General features: G+C 44.6%; 1 protein-coding gene across 1 annotated transcript in view; it reads right to left on the bottom strand.

Annotated features, from left to right (window-relative positions):
• Positions 1-26,579, bottom strand: part of RSU1 (Ras suppressor protein 1) — a 183,552-nt gene that overhangs the window by 147,500 nt on the left and 9,473 nt on the right. Inside the window, exon 3 of the mRNA XM_084621244.1 lies at positions 8,129-8,179. Within this exon, the coding sequence (XP_084477370.1) occupies positions 8,129-8,179 (51 nt within the window). The remainder of the gene's footprint in view (positions 1-8,128; positions 8,180-26,579) is intronic.

Below are 26,579 nucleotides of genomic sequence, written 5' to 3' on the forward strand. Positions count from 1 at the left end.
GTGCACTGTGGGTAGCTATTCCCCAGTTCCCACAGTCTCTGCCACCAATTGGAATTCTGGGTTAAGCTCCCAAAGCTTGATGGGGCAAAAATATTGTCACAAGTGGTTTTGGGTACATATCAGTTGCCCTGCCCTCCGTGAAAGGAACAGCCGACAACCGTTTTGCGCCTTTTTTCCATGCGAGGACCATACTGCTTTCAGCAGACGGTGCAGTAGAACTGCTAACCGTCATCATACCACCACTTCCGCTGCAACTCTGCTCTCCTGCTTATCTCGATAGCGAATTTTTCCATGTTGGCTGTCATGGGCTCCTGCTTCAACTCTGCTTTCCTGCTCTCCTACAAATGCCATACCATGGCAAGCGTGCAGCTCGCTCAGCTCACCAGCTGTTGTGTCCTGGTGCTGCTGGCAGCAGACTGTGCAGTAGGCCTGCTAACCATAGTCATCCACTACTTCTGCTGCAACGCTGCTCTCCTGCAGACACCATACCACAGCAAGCATGGAACCTGCTCAGATCACCGTGGCAGTTATAAGCGTTGTAAATACCTCGTGCATTATCCTGTAGTACGTGCAGAACTAGAACCTGCAAAACCTGGTGAGGAGACGGCAGCACGGTGACGAGACTGATGAGGACATGGACACAGACTTCTCTCAAAGTATAGGCCCTGGCAATTTGGACATCCTGGTGGCAATGGGGCAGGCTCACGTAGCGGAATGGTGATTCTGGGCCTGGGAAACAAGCAGACTGGTGGGACCGTATAGTGTTATGGGTTTGGGATGATTCCCAGTGGTTGTGAAACTTCTGCATGTGTAAGGGCACTTTCATGGAACTTTGTGACTTGCTTTCCCCTGCCCTGAAGCGCAAGAATACCAAGAGGAGAGCAGCCCTCCCAGTTCACAAGCGAGTGGCAATAGCCCTCTGGAAGCTTGCAATGCCAGACAGCTACCAGTCAGTCAGGATTCAATTTGGAGTGGGCAAAACTACTGTGAGGGCTGCTGTGATCCAAGTAGCCAATGCAATCACTGAGCTGCTGCTATCAAGGGCAGTGACTGAGAAATGTGCAGGTCATAGTGGATGGTTTTGCTGCAATGGGATTCCCTAACTGTGGTGGGGCAATAGACAGAACGCATATCCCTATCTTGGGACTGGACCACCAGGGCAGCCAGGACATAAAGTGCAAGGGGTACTTTTCAATGGTGCTGCAAGCACTGATGGATCACAAGGGACGTTTCACCAACATCAACGTGGGATGGCCGGGAAAGGTACATGACGCTCACATCTTCAGGAACGCTGGTCTGTTTCAAAAGCTGCAGGAAGGGACTTTATTCCCAGACCAGAAGATAACTGTTGGTGATGTTGAAATGCCTGTAGTTATCCTTGGGGACCCAGCCTACCCCTTAATGCCATGGCTCATGAAGCCATACACAGGCAGCCTGGACAGTAGTCTGGAGCAGTTCAACTACAGGCTGAGCAAGTGTAGAATGGTGGTAGAATGTGCATTTGGATGTTTAAAAGCGCGCTGGCGCAGTTTACTGACTCACTTAGACCTCAGCGAAACCAATAATCCCACCGTTATTACTGCTTGCTGTGCGCTCCACAATATCTGTGAGAGTAAGTGGGAGACTTATGGCGAGATGGGAGGTTGAGGCAAATCGCCTGGCTGCTGATTACATGCAGCCAGACATCAGGGTGGCTAGAAGAGCGCAGCAGGGCATGCTGCGCATCACAGAAGCTTTGAAAACCAGTTTCATGACTGGTCAGACTGTGTGACAGTTCTGTTTGCTTCTCCTTGATGAAAACCCACCCCCTTAGTTCACTCAACTTCCCTGTAAGCCTACCCCCTTCGACCACCACTTGCAGAGGCAATAAAGTCATTGTTGTTTCAAATTCACGCATTCTTTATTAATTCATCACACAAATAGGGGGATAATGGTCAAGGTAACCCAGGAGGAGTGAGGGAGAAGGGAAGGACAAGGCCACACTGCACTTCAAAACTTATTGAATGCCAGCCTTCTGTTGCTTAGGCAGTCCTCTGGGGTGGAGTGGTGGGGTGCCTGCAGGGCACCCCCACATTCTTGGGTGTCTGGGTGAGGAGGCTATGGAACATGGGAAGGAGGACAGGCGGTTACACAGCAGCAGTCTGCTCATGCTGCCTTTCCTGCAGCTCAACCATATGCTGGAGCATATCAGTTTGATTCCCCCCCCAGTAGCCTCAGTATTGCCTCCTCTCATCACGCTGACGCCACCTATCATCTTACTACCACCACCTCTCCTTGCGTTCATTTTCTGCTTTCCTGGACTCTGCAATTGTCTGCCTCCATGTATTCTGCTGAGCTCTTTCAGTGCAGGAGGACTGCATGAGCTCAGAAAACATTTCATCGCGAGTGCGTTTTTTTGCCTTCTTATCTGCGCTAGCCTCTGGGATGGAGATGATAGGGGAAGCGTTGAACCATCTGCAGCTGCAGGAGGAAAAAAGAGTAGTATTCAAAAAGACATTTTAGAGAGAGAACAATGGGTAGACTCTTTCACAGTGAATAGTTTCAAACAGCAGTGCCCTCCTTTCCTATACCAAGCACCTACTGGGTTGGTCATTTAAAAGAAGGGGCTGCGGTTTTCAGGCTAACATGCAGCACAAACCCAACTAAACCACCCCCACCCAATTCTCTGAGATGATCACTTCACCCCTCCTCCCACCATGTGACTAGTATTAGGGAAAATCCCTGCCAGCCGAATGTGAACAGCTCAGTGTGAATGGGCCCACCCCCACCGCATGGCTAAAAGTGGGGATGGTTTCTTTTCAGCTACAGGCAAGCAGCCCAGTAGGAGCGGCCACCTCTGAAAGTCCCCTTAATAAAATTCCCTTATTTCAACCAGGTAACCTTGAATGATATCACTCTGAGGATAAACAGAGAGAGATAAAGAATGGATATTGCTTGAATGCCAGCAAACACCGGGACCATACGCTACCATGCTTTGTTATGCAATGATTCCAAACTACATGCTACTCGCCTGGCGTGGTAAAGTGTCCTACCATGGAGGACGGAATAAGGCTGCCCTCCCCAGAAACCTTTTGCAAAGGCTTTGGGAGCACATCCAGGAGAGCTTCACTGAGATGTCCCTGGAGGGTTTCTGCTCCATCCCCAGACAGATGAACAGACTTTTCCAGTAGTATCCCAAGTCTTCAGGGCAAATCAATCATTAAACACGCTTGCTTTTAAACCATGCATTATATTTTAAAAAGTACACTCACCAGTACTTTCTCTGTCTTCAAGGTCCAGAAGCCCGCCTTGGGAGGGTATTGGCTCCAGGGTGATAAACAGTTCCTGGCTGTCGGGGAGTACGGTTTCATCCTCCTCTTCCTCCTCATCCCCAAAATCCTTATCCCTGTTTCGTGAGACTCCCCCCTTGCAGGAGTCCATGTACGGGGTGGGGTAGTGGTAGGGGCACCACCTAGAATTGCATGCAGCTTACCATAGAAGTGGCATGCCTTGGGTTCTGACCCGGAGTGGCCGTTTGCCCATTTGGTAACCTTGCCTGAGCGCCTTAATTTTCATGCAGCACTGCTGCGGGTCCCTGTTATAGCCTCTGTCCTTCATGCGCTTGGAGATTTTTTCAAATATTTTGGCATTTTATCTTTTGGAACAGAGTTCTGATAGCATGGATTAGTCTCCCCATACAGCGATCAGATCCAGTACCACCCGTTCAGTCCACCCTGGAGCTCTTTTGCTATTCTGGGACTGCATGGTCACCTCTGCTGGTGAGCTCTGCATCATCACGCCACGCTGGTCAAACAGGAAATAAAATTCAAAAATTCCCAGTGCTTTTCCTGTGTACCCGGCAACTGCATCTGAGTTGAAAGTACTGTCCAGAGCAGTCACAATGGAGCACTCTGGGATAGCTCCCGGAGTGAAATACCATCAAATTGCATCTATACTACCCCAAATTCGACCCGGCGATGTCAATTTTAGTGCTAATCCCCTTGGGGAGTAGTACAGAAATTGATTTTTAAGAGCCTTTTAAGTCAACGAAAATGACTGTCGTGTGGACAGGTGCAGGGTTAAATTGATCTAACTCTGCTAAATTCGACCTAAACTCATAGTGTAGACCAGGGCTAAGTAGCTTAGGTTATTTCCCTTGAAACCTATATCTAGAGTCATGCCCATGTTAAACCTGCTTCTCAATTTCACCTATCAACCAACATTTACAGACGGCTTTAGAACAGCTTCAAGCAGAAGTCTGGATAAGTCAAATTGTATAGGGTTAGTGGACTAGAGACCTAATTACAGTGAATATTGTACAGTAAGGGACAAGGTTTATGGCTAGAAACAAAAAAGGACAATACAGTAGAAACAAGATCCGTTTTACATCAGTGTTTTCAGATGTTATAACAGTTAGCTAAATGAATCGTTAGTGTAACACCAACGAAGGCATGAGTTACACCTGAAAGGCATTTGGCCCAACAGATACACAGTCAGAGGAGGGACAGATGCCTCCTTTTTCTCCCCTTCTACTAAAGTTTGTGGCAGAGCAAGTTGAAACTGGAATGGCAATTGTCCCAAATCTGTGTGCACTTACTGAGGAACGTCTACACGGCCAGTTAGTGCATGGCAACCCAGGGAGTGAATGAACAGCACACTAGCCTGCCATGTACTCAATGGCTGCGTAGACCTCACTGGTTATTTGAGCTTTTAGCGTGCAGTAACAGGATCCACGCAGTTAGTGCACAGCACGCTAGTGCGCTGTGCATTCACACCCTGGCTTATTACACATTAACTGGCCATGCAGACAAACCCTAAATGATTCAACCAACCAACGCTATTCAATCAATGGAATGCAGATTTGCGTACCTTTGATAAAGAATGATTTATAGGAAGGTAAGTGCAAACTTAATAGCAATATGAATGGCACACTAAGAAGTTAACTGCAAAAGGGCAACATGCTGGGAGTAAAAATATTCAGAGCAGTGTAATCAGCATAACGGGATTTAATGGCGTTATCTACCTTCAAAAGCTTTGCTTAAATTTTAGTAGTGTTGACTGGCAAAATAAGATACTGGTTGCAGAAGGATACTCACATCCACTTACTTTTTATATGTATTTACTCTATCAAACGGACATATTTACTACAGGCAGTAGAAAAACAGAAGCAAGCACATTCATTTATATGACAGAAAACTAGTAAAAGATGCTAATATGACCTTAGTGAAACTTATCAAGTGTCATTGCCACTGTTTTCCCAAGTCACTTTAAGAACAATCTACTAAGACAATTAATTATATCGCTTAAAGGATTAGGTCAAGAGTGTCAGATACAAAAATATGACTTTGAAATTTGGCCTTTTTTAAAGGGAGAGACACTATTTCAACTCAACATTTATTTTTCTTTTTTAAAAAAAGAGCGGTAACTTCCAACATTGGAGAATATTAGTTATACCCCACTGGGGAAGATTCCTGGCCTTTACCTTCCTATAAGAAACATTTTAGGGACCGACAGGTCAACAGCATCCCTTAAATGGAAGAATGGACACTCACCCCTTAATATTCATACAACCCTTTGATTTAAAAGTCAGAGTTTGTAGAATCTACTCTTTTTACCCCATTTTATTGGTATCTTCTGGTCAATGGGAGCTGCGAAGCCAGCGCTCTGGGCGGAGGCAGCCCACAGACCTGCCTGGCCATGCCACCGCCTAGCAGCTGAGCAAGGGGGATGTTACCACTTCCAGGGAGGCCCCCAGGGAAGCACCACCCAGAGGTGGCCTCACCCCATCTGGTGCCCCCTTCCACACCCAAACCCTGCTGCTGGATGTGGGGGAGGGGGTTTGCGCGCTGCGGGGGGCTGAGACTGCCCCAGCAGCAGCTGGTGTACCTGGTGATGCCTGAGTTGCCCCTGAGCCAGGTGTACCGGTCGCTGCAAAAGTCACAGAAAGTCATGGAATCTGACTTCCATGACCTCTGTGACAAACTCACAGCCTTACTCATCAGCTATCTATGGCATAAAGGGCAAAATTCCACTGTGAGGCACTATGCCTTTCTTGAAACAGGGATCTGAGGAAAGGTCCTTTGTCGTCTTCACATGTCAGTGGGCATGAAATCTCTGGTCAAGGTTATATAAGAATATTGAGATCTCCTTGGGATCCAGGTGGGATAGGTGAGAAGAGGGACAAAAGCAGCAGGCAGATATGGAGGAGACGATACGACCAGGACTCAAGTTCCCGTATTCTCCTAATATACTAGCTACAAGGAAAATGGCCCACTAAAAATTTATAGCAACTATACACTTGCCTATTGGCACCCATATTCCTTTACACCCCTTAATGCCACATCTTAAAAAAATAAAATATAACTGTACTCTCATTCAAAATATATTTATCCTCTACATGCTAGGATAACAACTGATTACATCATCCTCACAGCCCTCATAATCCCCTTTTCATCTGAAAAAGAACTTTCCTTTAGGCAAGTCCTAGGTATTAAAAACATAACTCTTACGAGATTTGGAAGAATTTAGACTTTCCTGAAATTCAATGAGCTAGACAATTTAAAGGATTTGTGACAGTGATTTCCAGCCTCTTTTTGCTAGAGCAGTGGCTCTCAACCTTTCCAGACTACTGTACCCCTTTCAGGAGTCTGATCTGTCTTCTGTACCCCAAGTTTCACCTCACTTAAAAACTACTTGCTTACAAAATCAGACAGGAGTGTCACAGCGCACTATTACTGAAAAATTGCTTACTTTCTCATTTTGTCTGTACAAAATTTTAGTTTGTACTGACTTTGCTAGTACTTTTTATACAGCCTGTTGTAAAAATAGGCAGATATCTAGATGAGTTGATGTACCCCCTGGAAGACTATGCGTACCCCTGATTGAGAACCACTATGCTAGAGCACCTCCTTGCAATGGACTAACACACCACTTCATCCCCCATCCAAGTGTGAACACAGTAACCATCTACCCCTTTTCCCCCCTCCCATCCTGTTTCTCTTGTCCTCCTTCCCTGGTAATTGTGTTTTCCCGTCCACCATATTTGCATGGACTCCACCTTCCTCCATCACATAGTAGCTTTGAATTCCTCATCTCCACACTCCATGGAATGCACATACCTGGGAGCAGGAGAGATGCACAATAGTGCCTTCAAAGGCCCAGCTGAGTACCAAAAGGAGTAAAGAAAACTTGACTGGACTGGCATGATGACATCTGAACCTGCACTCCTGTACATGTGAGCTGCTCCCAGAGCAAATTACATTGGGGTCACAACAGTATGGAAGTAGAGTGACTTCCAAGCAGCCACCTAATTTTAATTACAGATAAGGCAGAACATTTGTTGAGCGTGAGGGTGGCGTGAGTCTGGGGTCCCACAGCTTTTCTTCTACACACAACGCTTTCCTCTACCCTACAATGACCCCTGAAATAGTCTGGCATTCCCCACCCATGACAGGAAAATGCATGTTTAAGAAGGCTAAGTTACTATCATGATTTTCTATGTCATTTGACCCCTACTGCAGTCCTGATTTACTATTTGACTGAAACATCCAAAGGATTGAGGCCAGATTGTGCTAGGTGCTGTACAGACACAAAGATGCAGTCCCTTCCCTCAAAAGTTTGCAACACGGCAGGTCTTTATACATTGACAAAATTAGACTTTAGTTCATTTCTTCTTTTAAAACCCATACAAAATCAACAGAAGTTAAACATTTAACACTGCACATGCATGGTCACTGTAGTATTTCACATTTAATCAAACAAAGCAAATATACTTTAAAAAAGACTTCTGGAGATGTAGGAAGCTTACAGACAGGGCAGAAGCGGAAAAAATTTTAAATGGATGGGTTGGAAATAAGATCACAGTTAAGGATCTTATCCTCACAAATGGAGAATGAAAAACAAAAATACAAAAACTAAGGAGACCTGCTGAACATCACTGCTAAATTACATTTCCCATCCATTTCCTGTAATGCAACTATTTAAATGATCTATTTAGGACAAGGGCCTTGCTACCATCTCTAAACAGCATAGCCTAATTGATGCTAAATAAATAAAATGGAACACCACCAATGGCAACTTTTGAATGTTGTTCAAGTGGTAGCAATGAGGCTTCTAGAAAATAGTGTTAGCCACCAAGAAGTGTACTTACTTGTGAGCTTGTTGTGACTGAGAACCAGCTGTGTGATGTGGGACAGAGTGACTGTAAGAGAGCAGAAGACAGACCGTAAGTGAATGAACTAACATAACCCAAATGCAAGCAACATAAAACAAAACAAACTTTCCCCATCTGGGAGATGGGCATTTACATACACTGGCAGAGGTTAAACTGAGCAACACAGGCCAATTCCTCCATGCTTTGATAGATCTGAACCAGTATGGTTTCCCATACTAACCCAATAACAATTACTAAGATACCAGAACATCTCTCCCAGCCCCTGCACATTGCAGTACGGATCTGCCTTCATACAAGTACCATTTCATTAACAAGATAATTTGAAGAACAAAGCAGGACATGCTCTCAATGTTTTGAGATCATTTTTCCAGGATTTTCATAAATAAATGACTTACACCTTGTATATTTTTCCAAATTCAGCATGCCTCACAGGATCTCCAATAGAATTATGCAACACCACCATTTTATAACTTGAAGTTAAAAGCTCAGACAATACAAAAGACAATACTATTTAAAAAAAGAGTGGATTCTGTCTCTGCAACACATCTCTAAAGAGCTAACTTTGAAACTTTCAACATTTTTTTTTTTACAAGAGTATTACATTAATATAGCAGATTCTTCTTTTACTTTGTGTCAAGAGGACAATAACACAGAACCTAATCCCACAGGTAAACTTTGCATACCAAGGAGTCTACAAGAAATTCATCTACTGCCTTTTTGTTCAGTCAGTTATTAGTATTGTGCTACATATCAAAGGCAAGCAGAACCTTGTTCTTCAACAAGATTATTCTTTACCCAGTAGAGGCAACTAGCAGAGGAGAATGGCAACAGTAAGCGTAGTACACTTTACACAGGAATCCCATGTGTTCTACATCAGAGGTGGGCAAACTACGGCCCATGGGCCGGATCAGGCACACAAGACATTTTAAGCTGGCCTGCGAGCCGCACCAGCAGCTTGGCCCTGCTCCAGCTGGGACGGGAGCCACACCAGCGGCTCGGCCCCATTCTGGCGCTCTGGCCAGGGGCGGCACCACGTGGCTCGGCCCCACTCCGGCCGGGGTCCAGAGTTGGTGCCTGCAGATGGGGCAGTGAGCAGAGCCACCTGGCCTCGCCTCCACGTAGGAACTGGACAATGGACATTCCACTGCTTCCGGGAGCCGCTTGAGGTAAGTGCAGCTCTGAGCTTACACCCTGAGCCTCTCCCCATGCCCCAACCCTGATGCCCCTCCTGCCCTCTGAACCCCTTGCTCCCAACCCTCCTGCACCCCAAACTACTCATCCCCACCCCAGAGCCTGCACCCCAACCCCAATTTTGTGAGCATTCATAGCCCACCATACAATTTCTATTCCCCGACGTGGCCCTCAGGCCAAAAAGTTTGCCCACGCTTGTTCTACATGCACTTTAAATCCCTTATGAGAAAATCCAAGAGGTGTTTATACCTTTACACACACACACACACACACACACACACCTTCCAAGGGACTAAAAACAGTTATTGCTTGCTGGCTAGCAGAATGCAACTTATTGTCAATTTTTGAAAACTTTTACTGAACTTTCTACAGCTCTCATTACTTTTTCCCCCCTTTTGGATTTTTCCTCTTTGTCCTATAAGAGACCATGGTGTATATTTTACTAGGCTATATCTAGACCATAAGCTTCGATCAACACAAGTTGCCATGGTTAGTATATTACCCATGCATATGCACATACATGGTTCTCACTTTGGTGCTGCACTTACTCATCAGGAGTGCTTGTGTCCACACAAGGTTCTGTGTGCTATGAGTAAGGCTACTAATCTGTCAGAGGTCATGGATTCCGTGATTTTATGAGATCTGACTTTTTGAAAATTCTAGTAATTCAGCCCCAGCCAGCGGGGCTTGGGCTTCAGCAAATTCTTGACTTATTGTTTATGCCCATGTCCTGTCCATGACTTAAAAAAAAATACCTGTGCCAAAAATGTAGCCTTAACAATGGGTCGGTATCCCAGAGGGCCACATCCAACCCTCCAGCACAATGTGAAAATTCCCCAAAAGGCAATCTGTTTTGCACACACAAGTCGTGCAAAAAAGCTGGGAGCAAGGAGTCAAGTACCCATTATGCAACTTTCCCCATCACATAATACCATGCACATACCATAATTTTCATGCCTGTTTTTAAAATCCCACAAATCCACATGGCACTTGTTGCTGTCTGCCGTTTCTTACGGAAGCATGGAGCCCACACAGCTCTGCGCTATTGTTGAACACTGCAAACAATCATTTGATATTTGCAGAGTTGCAGGAAGTACTGCAACAATGGGGGAACATGACAATTTCTTTAAGGACAGACCGTTAAGGTGCACAGCAAAAAGCAATTCAAGGTTGTTGGCAGTTTGCACAAAGAAGCTGCAGCTGGTATAGCACTGCTTCTGGGCCCAAGAAACTAACAGACTGGCAAGATTGCATCATAACACAGGTTTGGGATGAGCAGTACCTGCATAACTTTCACATGCAAAAGGTCACAATTTCTGGATCTGTGTGCTGAGCTCAAGACAGCCCTCCAGGGCAGGCACACCAGAACGTCAGCTACATTGACAGCTAAGAAGCAAGTGGCGATCACACTAGAGAAACTTGCAGCAACAGATTGCTACTGGTCAGTGGGAAATGATTCTGGAGTTGAAATATCAACAGTGGGGGCTGCGGTCATAGATGTATACAGGGACATTAATTGTATCCTGCTATGCAGAACTGACTCTAGGCAACGTGCAGGACGCAAAATGGATTTGTGGCTATGGGGATCCCAGAGTGCGTTGAGGCAATTGATGGCACCCATGTCCTACCATGCAGAGTACATCAACAGAAAGGACCTACTTTTCTATGGTTATGCAAGGGTTGGTGGGTCACAGGGGATGCTTCACTGACAAACATCGGCTGGTCAGGCAAAGAGTGACACTTGCATCTTTAAGGACACAGGACTGTACAGGAAGCTTCATTTTTTCCCTCCAACTAGCAAACTTACCACATGCAATGCTGAAATGTCAATAGCGAGCCGGGGGACTCAACCTACACCTCTGGCTCATTAAGCCATATGTGAATGGTCAGAAGGTGAAGCATGAAGTAGAAGCAGTCTACCCAGGTGTGACCTTAGACGGCACACAGAGCTACCATGCCCACCTGAAGAACACAAGAGCTGAAGTCAAGATGTGCAACAATCTTAGCAAACTGGCAGATTCGTCATAGGGTGCTCGTGCTCCAACTTTGTGGACATCAGCTCTTGCCACCTCGCATTCAGTGGCGGAGTACTACCTACCAGTTTGGAGTCGATCGTCACACACCAAACTGGTGGATATGCAGTTACATGCCACCATGCGTATCATCTCTGGCACCCTGCGTGCGACTCCATTCCCATGGCTTCCAGTTCTGAGCAATATTGCTCTTCCTCATTTCGGAAGACAGGTTGCCACTGGCACGTTACTGGAGAAAGTACACGCCAACTCAAGCCTGCCACTGCACAATGACCTTTTTAAAAGCACTAGCTGCACGTTTGCCATCACGTCACCTATTATTGTCTCATCTGCCACGCCAGGATGTTAGGGCAGAAACACTCGGAGGAATGGATATCTGTTATAATCCCCAACCAATCCCTTGTCATTGACCCCACAATTTGCCTGCCTGGTTTTGACCTGCCAATTGTCCCTGTTGAACAGGTTCCAGACCAGGCAAGGTCTCTGTGCAGCCAACCAGTAATGCTGGTAATGCATGAAGTAATGCTTCGTGACAGCCCTTTGTGCAACTGCAGCACAACGCAGACGATGACACACATTGTCAATGAATGCCTGCTAACGAGGTTCAGCAGTGGCCTAGAAGAACTGCATCAGACCACTGAAGATGCCATCGCTTGGCTAGATGACTATGCACACGCTAAATAAATAAAGCCATACCCTGGCTACCTTGACAGCTTTAAGGAAGAGTCAACTACCAGCTCAGCAAGAGCAGAATGACAGCTGAATATGTTTTCAACAGACTGAAGGAATGCTGGCGGTGTTTAGTGACAAGACTGGATCTCAGCAAGAAAAATATCCCATTGGTTATGGCTCCCTTCTATGTTCTGCATCATAACTCCGTGACAAAGGAGAATGGGACAGCAGAGGCGGAGCAGCTGTCTGCTGACTGAACAGCCAGAAACAAGGGCTATCAGAATAGCTCAACGCAGAACTATGCAGCTGAGAGAGGCCTTGGAAGAGCACTTTAAAAGTCAACTAAAGTAATGTGCTGAGCTGGATGGTGATGAATGCAGCCTTGAAGTTTCGGGGGCTGCAAGGAATTGTGTAACACTTGGTGTACATTTATGAAAATCATACCAACTTAATGAATACATCAGTTATGCAGTGCTTATTGTACATTTACAATTTTAACTTTGTTTCTAACTGAACCAACGAGTTCTGTGGTCCTGTTCCACTACAAGTAATATGTGCTTTGAGTAGTGCTCGGGATTTGGTAGTATGTGTTAAGTCAGAAAGAGGACTATTTCCAAAAAATAAAAGTTACATACCAAAAACAGTGCAAAACACAATGTGTAATTAAAAGCCATACAATGCAAATACAATAAATTAACAGAACAGCATTTTAAAATTAGAACAGCAGAAAACATTCATGTCCATTTCAGTCCATTTCTGAAAAACATACACCAGTCATGGCTCTCAGGTCAGCATGTGTGATTTTGAAAGTTTCCTTACTGTCCCCCAGTAAGGGGTGGTAGGGATGCAGCCCAAGAGGCTCTGTGGAATGTTGGAGGGTATAGAAAGCTGCTGCAATGGAGTTCTCCACTGACTGCAAAGAAAGGCAAGCATGTGACTACTGGACCTGAGGGAACTGGGATTGTTTAGTCTACAGAAGAGAAGAATGAGGGGAGATTTGATAGCTGCTTTCAACAACCTGAAAGGTGGTTCCAAAGAGGATGATTCTAGACTATTCTCAGTGGTAGCAGATGACAGGACAAGGAGTAATGGTCTCAAGTTGCAGTGGGGGAGATTTAGGTTTGATATTAGGAAAAACTTTCACTAGGAAGGTGGTGAAACACTGGAATGCGTTACCTCGGGAGGTGGTGGAATCTCCTTCCTTAGAAGTTTTTAAGGTCAGGCTTGACAAAGCCCTGGCTGGGATGATTTAATTGGGGATCGGTCCTGCTTTGAGCAGGGGGTTGGACTAGATGACCTCTGAGGTCCCTTCCAAACCTGATATTCTATGACCTCTTGATCAATACGGATCTGCAGCACTTGTTTGCTGCCTCAGAAGCCCCATTATGTCCTGGTTCATGTCCCTCTCCTTTTCCTGCTGGGACTTCTTTCCAGGCTGCCTCCAATATTTACAAACCCCTCCCTGGCCCTCTTGATAGTCTGATGCATCCCTGACTTGCAGGATCTTGAATATGCCCTCTCTAGTCAGCTTCTCTCTCTTCATCAGGGTCAGATGTGCCAGAGTGGGGACCTCTCAAAGCTGCAATGGCAGAAGCTACTGATAAAACAGACAAATGTATCATTGTATTTACAGTCACAATGGAAACTGAAGTATCAGTTTTATAACTCTCTTCCCTTATTCCCATAGGAGTTTAAATAAGACATGCTTACTGACGCTTCAGCTTTGGAGTGCCTCTGCACAGCACAGCTCTCCAACTGCAGCCATGGTGAGTATGGCTCACCAGGGAGCAAGATGACAAAATGAGGAGGGAATTGTTCGGTCACATAAAATAATAAAATTTTGGCCCTGTTTCCATGGTTACAAGTACAAAACAGTGGCACCAAATGCTGACGTTTTTCCTTAGGCGGTGGTAATTTTAGCTAGTGTCTCACTCAAAGGCCGCAAAGGTACAGAAAGCACAGCTGCAGCTAGCATCCCAAAGCCACCAGTCACATCTGCCACCAGCCTGTTTCCTGAAATGGTGACTGCCAAAGTTATCACAGAATGGATAGCAAAGTGTCCTACTGCAGAGGAAAAAAATAAAGACAAGCCATCCCTAGAAACCTCCAGGAGAGAATTGCAGAGTGCCTCCATGGAAGTTTCATCAAGATCTCTCCGGAGGACACAAAAGGACATCCCTATATACATAAACTGCTCCACATGCCTTCCCCTGACCTAATCCCACAGATAACGAAAAACAGATAACTACCTCTGATGTACCTCTACGCCTTCTCATTAGGAGAAAAAACAATGTAGATACATGTTTCCTGCTAACTTGATGTTGGGTTGGGTGCCATCTTCAAATGTGCCCCTTTTAAGGAAGAATGCATGCACACACTTACGTGAGGTTCCTTTCATCAGGCTCATCCATGCTCAGTTGGCGGGACTGGCTAGACTGTATGGAGTCTCAAACAGATCCTGGCTTGTGGCATAGCTAGCCACCCGCAGGTGTTTCTCCTCCTCACTGTTCACAGCAGAGATCTGTCCTGGGTTCCACTGAGGTACCCACAGTGAGGTGCTGACTGGGTCTCTGTCAAGTATGGAATGAAGCTCATTGTAAGCGTGGTCTTGACACGAGATCAACTGTTGGCCTCCCTGGACTTGTGGCATGCCTCCTATAGTTCCTTTGCCTTCACACAGCACTGCTGCCAATTCCTGTTGCACCCCTCGCCTGCATCCTCTGTGCAATCTTTTCGCACATGTCCCTATTTCTATGACTAGTCCATAGCTGCACCTGCACAGCCTCTCCTCCTCACAGGCCCAAGAGATCCAATATCTCCAGTCTACTCCAGGCAGGTACATGTCTAGCTGGCATGGTCAATTGGGCAGTTGCAACAAGCGAGAGCTGCTGGTTATGCTCACCAAACTGGGCAATCGGGAAAGGGCAATTCAAAAATATTCAGGGGCATTGGCTGGCTTCTGGGCTCTGTGCCCTCGGGTAATGGAGTTCATAACCAAGAGCAGTCACTGTTGGGCATTGTGGGACAGCTGCTGGAGGACTGTTAAGGTCAACATAGGTCACAGTGTTTACATTTGCACTGCGTCAACCACATTGCTCAATGTCATTTGGGGAAGCGGCATTACTGTGTCACCATAAGGGGGTTTTACCTCACTAGAAGACATCTGACTTCAGACACAAGCACAAATAAGTTGATGCAACAATTTACGTTGATCTCACTTTGTAGTGTAGACCAGGCCTCAATTATTTTCGGTCTGTCCTTCTTTTCCCCCTTTCTAACCTCTATTTCTTTATTTGTGTTTTATCTACCTACTTCCCCATACTTTGTCTTTCCTCACCCCATCTTCCCCCATACTGTATTACTTTTTTTCTAGTTTATCCCCAGAAATCTTTCCCTCCAACCCCTATTATTAACTCCATTCCCACTCTTTATACACATTCTTCACACCAATCCACTTGCAAAATTTAAAAGAAATTTACCAGAAACCCAACTGTTTAAGAATTATCCTCCTCACCAAAGTACAGTTTGAAAAAGGCTACTGACACATCCCTTCTCCTTAGCCAACGAGAAAAGAAAGGGTGCTAAAATCTTAAGTACTGTTCCTGGACTTTGCTCCTGTCTTTTGTATTAGGTTCTGGCTAATAGGTTTCCAGTAAATTTGAACAGTGCTCATTCCACCCACTGCTATTCTGGCTGCTAGAAAAAAGAGCCTCCTCGTTACTATGAAGTTGAATCTCCAATACTCTGTTCCTCCCTTAACCACGTGGCAGCAGAACTGTCTGCTATACATCGACCCCAGTCATGAAATCTTCTTCATAGTGGATAGCTTCAGTTCCTGCTGCGGCTCATAGTGCTGTTGCTTGAGAAAGCTATGAAATTAGCCTGATTCCTGTCTGTTCTTCTACTGTCCCAAAACCTCACCTAGAGAGTTGAGGAGCAGCAACGAAAACTTACAGTACTGGATGGTTTTCAGAATGCTGCAGCTTGGGAAAGCTTTGAGCAGTAGCACTGGAGCTGTCTGCAGATTAAGGGTATGTTTACACTACAATGAGAAATAAATTCCTGCTCAAGAAGATACACTTGATGGAGCTAGCACGGGTGTATCTGTACCAGCACGAGTGGCAGGAAGAGCTAGCCAACCTGAGTACATGCTTATGGTATAAGTCAGTAGTTCTCTACCTTTCCAGACTATGGTACTGCTTTCAGGAATCTGATTGGTCTTGCATACCCCAACTTCCACTTCACTTAAAAACTAACTGCTTACAAAAATCAAACAAAAATACAAAAGCGTCACAGCCCTATTACTGAAAAAATCACTTGCTTTCTCCTTTTTTTTTTACTATATAGTTATAAATCAATTGGAATACAAATATTGTACTTGCTTTTCAGTGCGATTCTTGAGCCTGTTTTTCAGTTGACGCTCGTCATTCTGGGAGGCAGTGAAGCAACAGCAACAATTACGTTTTTCTCCACATTGAGTCTATTCCTGTAGCCTGTTGTAAAGTCATGCAAATACTGTATCTAGATGAGTTGACATACCCCCGGAAGACCTCTGCATACCCCAAGGAGTACGCATACCCCGGTTGAGAACCACTGGTTGAAGTGGCTCCTCCCATCACGACAGCTACACTGATATCTTAGTGCACTAGCTCACTCAGAGTTGGTCTACACTATCACTTAAGTTGATGTAACTTACATCGCTCAGGGGTGTGAAAAGACCACACACCCCCACCCCACCCCCCGAAACGACGCAAGTTACAGCAACCTAAGCACTGTCCACACCAGCGCTATGTTGGTGGGAGATGCTCTTCCCTTGGCATAACTTGTCTTCACCCGATGTGCTACAGCAGTGCAGCTACACTGATTTAGTGCTGTAGTGTAGACCTGCCCTCATAGCTAGTGTGGGTATGTCTCCTCAAGCTGGAATTTATACCTCCAGTTCTAGTGTATGTATATCTTTAGAAGCACAGCACTGCATAGATTTACATATGTTCATGTCTGGAAAATTATCTTCAGTATAAAGGCTATAAATGGGGGGGGGGTGGTGGTCACCACTTATGAGAAATTTTGTATAAGACGGCCCTAACCTGTGAAAGCTTGTTTCTGCCAAGTTGAATTTTCAAACCCAGGAACCAACCAGAGAAATGGGAGCCTAAAAGAAACATCATGAAAATTTCATTTCTAAGACCTGGACATGTAATAGTTCACTCAACCATTTAATGGGCTTGGGAGGAAGAGGAGCAGGAAGAAAAGGAGAAGGAAACACAGGACACTCACCCTAAATTATTCTCATAGAGACCCTTAAAACAAAGATCTCTCTTCAGTAATTCACCAAGAATAGGAGGACAAAGAAAGATTCTGCAAAGGCAACTGCTATGAATATTAGGATCAGATAACTGGTGAGGGAAAAAAGGGCAGACAAGAACATTAGCTATCATACACAGCCTTACTGTACAGAACGGCTATACTTAATATTATGACAAGCATTTTAAAACTATAACATGAATTACAATTATAAGATGCAGTTTTTTCCTATCACATGAGGAGAAGGATCATTCCAGAGCACCCTGCTTTAAAATCTGGGACAACCTGGTTCTAAAGATTTCCTCTGCAACACAGTGGCAGAAACATTTGGTGCAGCAGTCCCCGAAATGAGTTCCCACAGAGAGTAGGGGCAACTGATGCCATTTTATTCACCCTCTCTACTAATATAAGGAAAGCTAACCATGTACTTTGTGCATCTATTCAACCTCTGCCTGAAGTTATCTTTAATAAACTATAGATCAAGGCCCTGACCAATTCAGATAATATTGTTTCAGGCTGCAAATATATTAAGAAATCTGAAAATAGAAGAACAGAAAAAACTTCATACTGCCACAAAAACTCCCTCTGCTGTGTCCTTCACATACCTTCTGAAGCAGTCAATGCCTTTGTAACTATTCTAGGAACATCAAGCTACTAGAGCCACAAGATGGCATTCTAGCTTCATTTTTGAAGTATTCTAAAGCCAGACAACACATTCACTTAATCTGTATTTTCAAAGCAGCTGTACAACACAGAACACTAAAAATTTAGCATTTTATCAGTTTTTCAAAAAGGGTCTTGTTTTGTAAGTACTATTTTCATGGAAGGGAACAACCATTTTTGAACAAAAAGCATTTTGTTCTGAACGTGACAATATTTTCAAATTTTAGAATGGAAAGCATTTCATATAAAAATAAAAATCACAATATTTCAACTTTTGATTCTTTTTATTTTAAAACCGAAATGGCTATTTCACTGAAATCTAGTGAACACATTCCTGGGTTGAGACATCTCAGAATGAAATTAACCCCTGTAAACAGGTATTGGTGCTTATGCATACCTCTTTCCTAATTTAACTTTTATCATGCTAATCCAAGGTATCAGGTGTGCTGAAAAGGAAAAGTCAGCATGTTTGATATATAGTTTAGTCAGCTCACCACTTGAAAGGTGCCTGATTAACAGCCACAAAGGGAGACTGAAGTCCTATATTCACAAAGCAGGTATACTCCTGCCATCAGCTTCTCCACCAATACTCCCCCACCAATGACTCAACCCTGACCAATGGCAATCAGCTCTACCACCAGGAGCAGTCCACTTTCCAGGTTCAGTCTACCAGCTAGGATCTATATTGCAGTGACTGTGGTTCTGCAGTGCGTATACTTGTCCACTAGAAAGTCATTCCATATAGATAGGGCCCTACAAAATTCAAGGCCATGAAAAAAAAAAATGCACCCTGGACTGTGAAATCTAGTCTCCTCTCGAGAAATCTGGTCTTGTGTGCTTTTACCCTCTACTATACAGATTTCATTGGGGAGATCAGCGGTTCTCAAATTGGGGGTCCTGACCCCAAAAGGAGTTGCAAGGGGGTCACGAGGTTATTTGGTGGGGGGGAGAAAGTGTTACAGTACTGCCACCCTTACTTCTGCGCTGCCTTCAGAGCTAGACGCCCGGCCAACAGCTGCCATTCTGTGGCTGCCCAGCTCTGAAGGCAGCGCAGAAGTAAGGGTGGCAATCATACCATGCCATCCTTACTTCTGCCCTGCCTTCAGAGCTGGACGCCCGGCCAACAGCTGCCATTCTGTGGCTGCCCAGCTCTGAAGGCAGGGCAGAAGTAAGGGTGGCAATATCATACCATGCCATCCTTACTTCTGCGCTGCTGCTGACGACAGCTCTGCCTTCAGAGCTGGGATCCCAGCCAGCAGCCGCCACTCTCCAACAGCAGCACAGAATTAAGGGTAGCAATACTGCAGGCCCCTACACAACCTTGCAACCTCCAACTCCTTTTTGCGTCAGGACCCCCCTAAAATTATAACACGATGAAATTTGTGATTTAAATAGCTGAAATCATGAAATTTAAAATCCTATGATTGTAAATTGACCACAATGGACTGTGAATTTGGTAGGGCTCTACATATAGAACAATGACCAGAGGTCAAAAGATGGTAGCTTTCAGTTACTTTAATCTTAGCCTGGATTCAAACCACTAACCTAGAAGTAAAAAGAAAAGGAGTACTTGTGGCACCTTAGAGACTAACCAATTTGAGCATGAGCTTTCGTGAGCTACAGTTCACTTCATTGGATGCATACAGTGGAAGCTGCAACAGACATTATATACACACAGAGATCATGAAACAATACCTCCTCCCACCCCACTGTACTGCTGGTAATAGCTTATCTAAAGTGATCATCGAGTTGGGCCATTTCCAGCACAAATCCAGGTTCTCACCCCCTCACCCCCATACACACACAAACTCACTCTCCTGCTGGTAATACCTCATCCAAAGTGACCACTCTCCAAGTTTAAATCCAAGTTTAACCAGAACGTGGGGAGGGGTGAGGGGGGTGAGTATTTGCTTCAGGTTGCGGGGCTGTCTGTAGGCAAGGACTGGCCTGTCTCCCAAGATTTGTGAGAGTGTTGGTCATCCTTCAGGATAGGTTGTAGATCCTTAATAATGCGTTGGAGGGGTTTTAGTTGGGGGCTGAAGGTGACGGCTAGTGGCGTTCTGTTATTTTCTTTGTTAGGCCTGTCCTATAGTAGGTGACTTCTGGGAACTCTTCTGGCTCTATCAATCTGTTTCTTCGCTTCCGCAGGTGGGTATTGTAGTTGTAGGAATGCTTGATAGAGATCTTGTAGGTGTTTGTCTGAGGGGTTGGAGCAAATGCGGTTGTATCGCAGAGCTTGGCTGTAGATGATGGATCGTGTGGTGTGGTCAGGGTGAAAGCTGGAGGCATGTAGGTAGGAATAGCGGTCAGTAGGTTTCCGGTATAGGGTGGTGTTTATGTGACCATTGTTTATTAGCACTGTAGTGTCCAGGAAGTGGATCTCTTGTGTGGACTGGACCAGGCTGAGGTTGATGGTGGGATGGAAGTTGTTGAAATCATGGTGGAATTCCTCAAGGGCTTCTTTTCCATGGGTCCAGATGATGAAGATGTCATCAATATAGCGCAAGTAGAGTAGGGGCTTTAGGGGACGAGAGCTGAGGAAGCGTTGTTCTAAATCAGCCATAAAAATGTTGGCATACTGTGGGGCCATGTGGGTACCCATAGCAGTGCCGCTGATCTGAAGGTATACATTGTCCCCAAATGTAAAATAGTTATGGGTAAGGACAAAGTCACAAAGTTCAGCCACCAGGTTAGCCGTGACATTATCGGGGATAGTGTTCTTGACGGCTTGTAGTCCATGCCGCATTTGCTCCAACCCCCTCAGACAGAGACAAACACCTACAAGATCTCTATCAAGCATTCCTACAACTACAATACCCACCTGCGGAAGTGAAGAAATAGATTGATAGAGCCAGAAGAGTTCCCAGAAGTCACCTACTACAGGACAGGCCTAACAAGGAAAATAACAGAACACCACTAGCCGTCACCTTCAGCCCCCAACTAAAACCCCTCCAACGCATTATTAAGGATCTACAGCCTATCCTAAAGGATGACCCAACATTCTCACAAATCTTGGGAGACAGGCCAGTCCTTGCCTACAGACAGCCCCGCAACCTGAAGCAAATACTCACCAACAACCACATACCAAACAGAACCACTAACCCAGGAACTTATCCTTGCAACAAAGCCTGTTGCCAACTGTGCCCACATATCTATTCAGGGGACACCATCACAGGGCCTAATAACATCAGCCACACTATCAGAGGCTCGTTCACCTGCACATCCACCAATGTGATATATGCCATCATGTGCCAGCAATGCCCCTCTGCCATTCACATTGGTCAAACTGGACAGTCTCTACGTAAAAGAATAAATGGACACAAATCAGATGTCAAGAATTATAACATTCATAAACCAGTCGGAGAACACTTCAATCTCTCTGGTCACGCAATCACAGACATGAAGGTCGCTATCTTAAAACAAAAAAACTTCAAATCCAGACTCCAGTGAGAAACTGCTGAATTGGAATTCATTTGCAAATTGGATACTATTAATTTAGGCTTAAATAGAGACTGGGAGTGGCTAAGTCATTATGCAAGGTAGCCTATTTCCCCTTGTTTTTTCCTACCCCCCCCCCCACACACGTTCTGGTTAAACTTGGATTTAAACTTGGAGTGGTCACTTTGGATGAGCTATTACCAGCAGGAGAGTGAGTTTGTGTGTGTGTGGGGGGGGGGGTGGAGGATGAGAAAACCTAGATTTGTGCTGGAAATGGCCCAACTTGATGATTACTTTAGATAAGCTATTACCAGCAGGACAGCGGGGTGGGAGGAGGTATTGTTTCATGATCTCTGTGTGTATATAATGTCTGCTGCAGTTTCCACGGTATGCATCCGATGAAGTGAGCTGTAGCTCACGAAAGCTCATGCTCAAATAAATTGGTTAGTCTCTAAGGTGCCACAAGTACTCCTTTTCTTTTTGCGAATACAGACGAACACGGCTGTTACTCTGTAACCTAGAAGTGAAAGACACTATATAGCCCATCAAGCCACCCCCTCCCCAAAGGAGGGGAGCCCTGCTTTCAGTGGGCCTTAAGACAATCAGAGCAGAGGACCGCAGGTGAGGAGCCTATAAACCAACCCAGCATCTTTGAAAAATCAGGCCACTTATTTAGAAGCCTAAATTTGGCTTTAGCAGTCTAACAGTTTCCTGGTTTTCACAATCTTGACCTTACCATTTAAGTTTTTGGTGTGGATAAAAAAACTCCACCTTCACTTATCTCAGACCTCCCCAGACCCAGCCATAATTGCCTTTCATGCATCCCCATGCATGAACCTGAAGATTTCACAGAATTTAAGCCAAACAATATATTTTGGGTGGTTTTTTTTTTTTGTTTGTTTTTTTTAACTTTGCCTTCTGGTTTTAGAATCTCTAGGATTCACATTTTCAAACTTTTCTCTGCAACTATGAGGGCTACAAACTTGGTTTTCCAATAACCCTTTGCTTTCTGGTCTGGTCCTGTGAACTTCCTAACCCTGCTACCAGGATGGATAAGACATGACACGCTTGTTCTTCCCCATATAGGCTAATAGTGATGGGCCTCAAATGCTGCCTGCTATTGGAAATCTAAATCCCTTGGTGCCACCTTACCTCATATTTTGGGAGAGCCCCTGTATCAAAAATTGCTGGTATGAGGTGGGTCAAAGGACCAATTTGACACTGGATGCTAAGTTGGAGTCCTGCCCCTTAAGTTTCATTCTTGGATCTATTCCTCCTGATCCCTGAAAATTACCTAGTAATAAGGCAGCGTGGTTCCAACATGGAGCTTTGGTTGCTAAAAAATTAATCCTGCTAAAATGGAAAAGTTGATCCCCACCAAATATTGATGACTGGCTCAGTGATATGGCTGACCTTGCAGCTAATGAACGACTGACATTCCACACAAAGGGAATGCCCAAACATTTAAAGCAATTTGGGCTGACTTTAAGAGGTCACGTAGGCCCTGAAGATAGATAAGTCACTTCCCCTCCCCTCCCTTTATCCTAAGCCAGTTTATTTGCTTTGTGTATTATGGTCAATTTGGTGTGTGTGTATATTTTTTTTATTTGGAAAAATAAGAAAAAAAACAAAAACCTTGCAATTTCCCTCCAGGTCCCTTCCCCCCAGCATTCCTATGCCTACTCTTTACAGTCCCTCCTGAGTCTCTACACAGAACTTTCCTGCTAATCTTAGTGTAAAGTTATTGGATCTATTAGTGTAAAGGAATGTGTATATAAAATAGTGTATCTAGCACACACATGCACACAGTTAAACCCCCAAACACACTTGGCATGCCCTAGCAAGAGAGACAACAGAACCAGAGACATGGGGGGGGGGGGGGTGAAGGGGAGAGGAAAAGGTTGGTCAAGCCTCAAAAATCCTACCTAGGGATGAGAGGTGGTTCAGGAAATTTCAGGGAAACTGATTTCTTTGGCGGGGAAAATGAGGGATGAGGAAGGATAAAAGTTGGGTTTACAATGGTGATTTAGTGGCCATCTTAACCATGGAGCAGTTACCACTACTCTCAAATTCAGAGTGGAATTGCAAATACCCCATTAATGGCAGTATTTTTTGTTCTTGTGTTAATGGTGAGCGAGGTTCTTTACATCTGCTTTAGCAAAGTTACAGAACATGTACCTTACAAGTACACTTACCAGAAGACAAACCATTAGGCTCTTGATTGTAACAGGGTTCTTGTACTATTCTCATTTTTCTTTATATTAACTCCATCAAAATGGGTAAACTAAAATGGAGGGCTTAGGTTAATGCTTCCTAATTATGTTATGCCTGGCCTCTGCTTCCATTGTGCCTAGATACTTTTGCTTACAGTTCTAGTATCTTTACACCAGTGGTTCATAAATATAGACAACAAGCAGTTTACTCAACTACTGTCTGTTTTGAATAATGTCAAGTCACACTGTATTAAATTACTATTGGCTGTCGATGTATGGAAAAAACACGTCCTATCATGAGTCATTTGAAAAGTAGGCTAGACAAAGCACTGGAAAAATACATCCTAGGGAACAATCCTATACAGGAAAGGGGATGGACTAGATTACCCAACAGGTCATTTGCAATGCTATTTTCTGACTATGAATCACAAGAGTTGTGAGTATATAAACAATCATTTTGTTACTACTAACGCTGGACACAGGACCACTAGTATCACAGGCATTGACTTTTTTCAAAGTGCCAGCGGGTGCTTGACCACAGGCTCTGCCCCTTCCCATCTCTTCCCACCCCTACTCTGCCTCTTCCTGCCCAGTTCCGCCCCCTCCTCCCAGCGCATTGCATCCTCGCTCCTCTGCCCTCCCCCGCAGCCTCCTGCATGCCACAAAACTGCTGATTGTGGCAGGTGGAAGGCAGGTGCGGGGAAGGGGGGTGCGTGCTGATCTGCAGGGCCTGCCAGTGGGTAGGAGGCACTGGGGGGCTGCGGTATTTCCCCATGGGTGCTCCAGCCCCAGATCACGCACAGAGTTGGTGCCTATGACTTATTAACTTAAAAAGCCAGTGTAAGAGTGGTAATGGAAGTAGATCTTTTTCGTCCAGATACTGAATCATTATAGGCACGGATTTAAAAGTAGACATGTTTTAGAGTGACAAACAGAATGAAATAATGTTCTGATCTATTTTGGCTTACTCAAGGTGGTCATTTAATACACAGAAAAGAACTAGTACGATACCCAAAAGCTTACTGTGAGGTCTATGAGAGATCAGCAACTAAAATATATTTTAATAATTATTTGTATGCCAGTGGCACCTAGAGGACCCATTGCACTAGTTAATGCACAAACATTGTGAGAGATGGTCCCTGCCCCGAGTTACTGAAGTCCTCAAATCATGGGTTAAAGAATTCAAGTTACAGAGAAATCCACTATTTACTTTAGCTCAAGCCAGCAAGCGACGCATGCCCTCCAGTGCAGAGGAATGCAAAAACAAAAAAAAACAAAAAAAAAACCACCCAGGGTCTCCGTCAATATGACCTCAGGGAAAATTCCTTCCTGACCCCACACATGGTGATCAGTTATGAACACCTCGGGAACGGAAGTTGTTCATAACTCTGAAATGTTTGTAACCCTGAACAAAATGTTATGGTTGTTCTTTCAAAAGTTTACAACTGAACATTGACTTAATACAGCTTTGAAAGTTTACTACACAAAAAAAAATCCTGCTTCCCCTTTATTTTAATAGTTTATGTTTACCACAGTACTGCACTTGCTTTTTTGAGGGGGGTCTCTGCTGCTACCTGATTGCATACTTTTGGTTCCAAATGAGATGTGTGGTTGACTGGTCAGTTTGTAACTCTGATATTCATAACTGAGGTTCTACTGTATCTCATAACCACTCAAAATTTGTTCTAGAACCTTGCATACAAATGAGGTCAAACTAATGGGCCTGTTTTCCAAATCACTTTTTTCCCCCCACCCCTTTTTTAAAATATAGGTACAACCTCTGAGTTTACAGATTCATTACAAAGGCTGGTTTCAGAGTAACAGCCGTGTTAGTCTGTATTCGCAAAAAGAAAAGGAGTACTTGTGGCACCTTAGAGACTAACCAATTTATTTGAGCATGAGCTTTCGTGAGCTACAGCTCACTTCATCGGATGCATGCCGTGGAAACTATATATATAAAGTCTGCTACAGTTTCCACGGCATGCATCCAATGAAGTGAGCTGTAGCTCACGAAAGCTCATGCTCAAATAAATTGGTTAGTCTCTAAGGTGCCACAAATACTCCTTTTCTTATTACAAAGGCTATTGGGCTTGCAATTTCATATACTAGTTCCTTCAATATTCTTGAGGGAGATTATCCCACCCCCAATTTAAATTACACTGAGTTTGGCTTCTCCTCAGATGTGGCAATATCTACTTCCATATCCTTGTTCCATTAGCCATCCTGCCACTGCCCACAACTCTTCATTGCCTTAGTTTTTAAGAAGTATTCATTTAGGTGTTAGATCACAACTAGACTATCTTTCATCTCCACCCCATCCTCAGTGCTCAGCATTACCACTTTTTTCCTTGTTTTCTTATTAGATATATGGCTAAAGAACCTTTTACTATTGCTTGCAATTGTCTTTGCAAGGTTAACTCTGCTTGGCCTTTTGGTAGTTCTCACTTCTCCCCTATACTTTCTGACATCCTTGAGGTAGCTCTCCTTGCTGATCCATCCCTTCCTCTGCTCCTTGTAGGCTGCTTTCCTAGTAAGCAGTTTGAGGTGCTTGTTTATGCATGTGGGTCTAGCTAGCTCACGTACCAATAGCAGTTAAGCTATGGCAGCATAGACTTCAGTATGGGACAGCTGCTCAAATAAGCCTAAGGTGCCAGGTGGGCTTGTACAGCCCCTGATAAAGACTCTACTGCTGCAGATTTTCTGCCACTGGTACCCACCCTTGCCAGGTTAAAGCTAGCTTAGGTATGTCCCAGCATGCTGCAATCACACACTCCTGACTGCAGCGTAGACATACCCTAAGTGTCTTACTCAAGGCCAAAAGGATGGTTCAGAACCATCAAGTTGGCCTCTAACTGCATAAAATTATTACTCTTCTTCCTCCTCCATCTTAGCATTTGTCACAAACTTGTGTTT

This window comes from Lepidochelys olivacea (genome assembly GCF_965140295.1).
Source record: "Lepidochelys olivacea isolate rLepOli2 genome assembly, chromosome: 2".
Taxonomy (NCBI): Eukaryota; Metazoa; Chordata; order Testudines; family Cheloniidae; genus Lepidochelys; species Lepidochelys olivacea.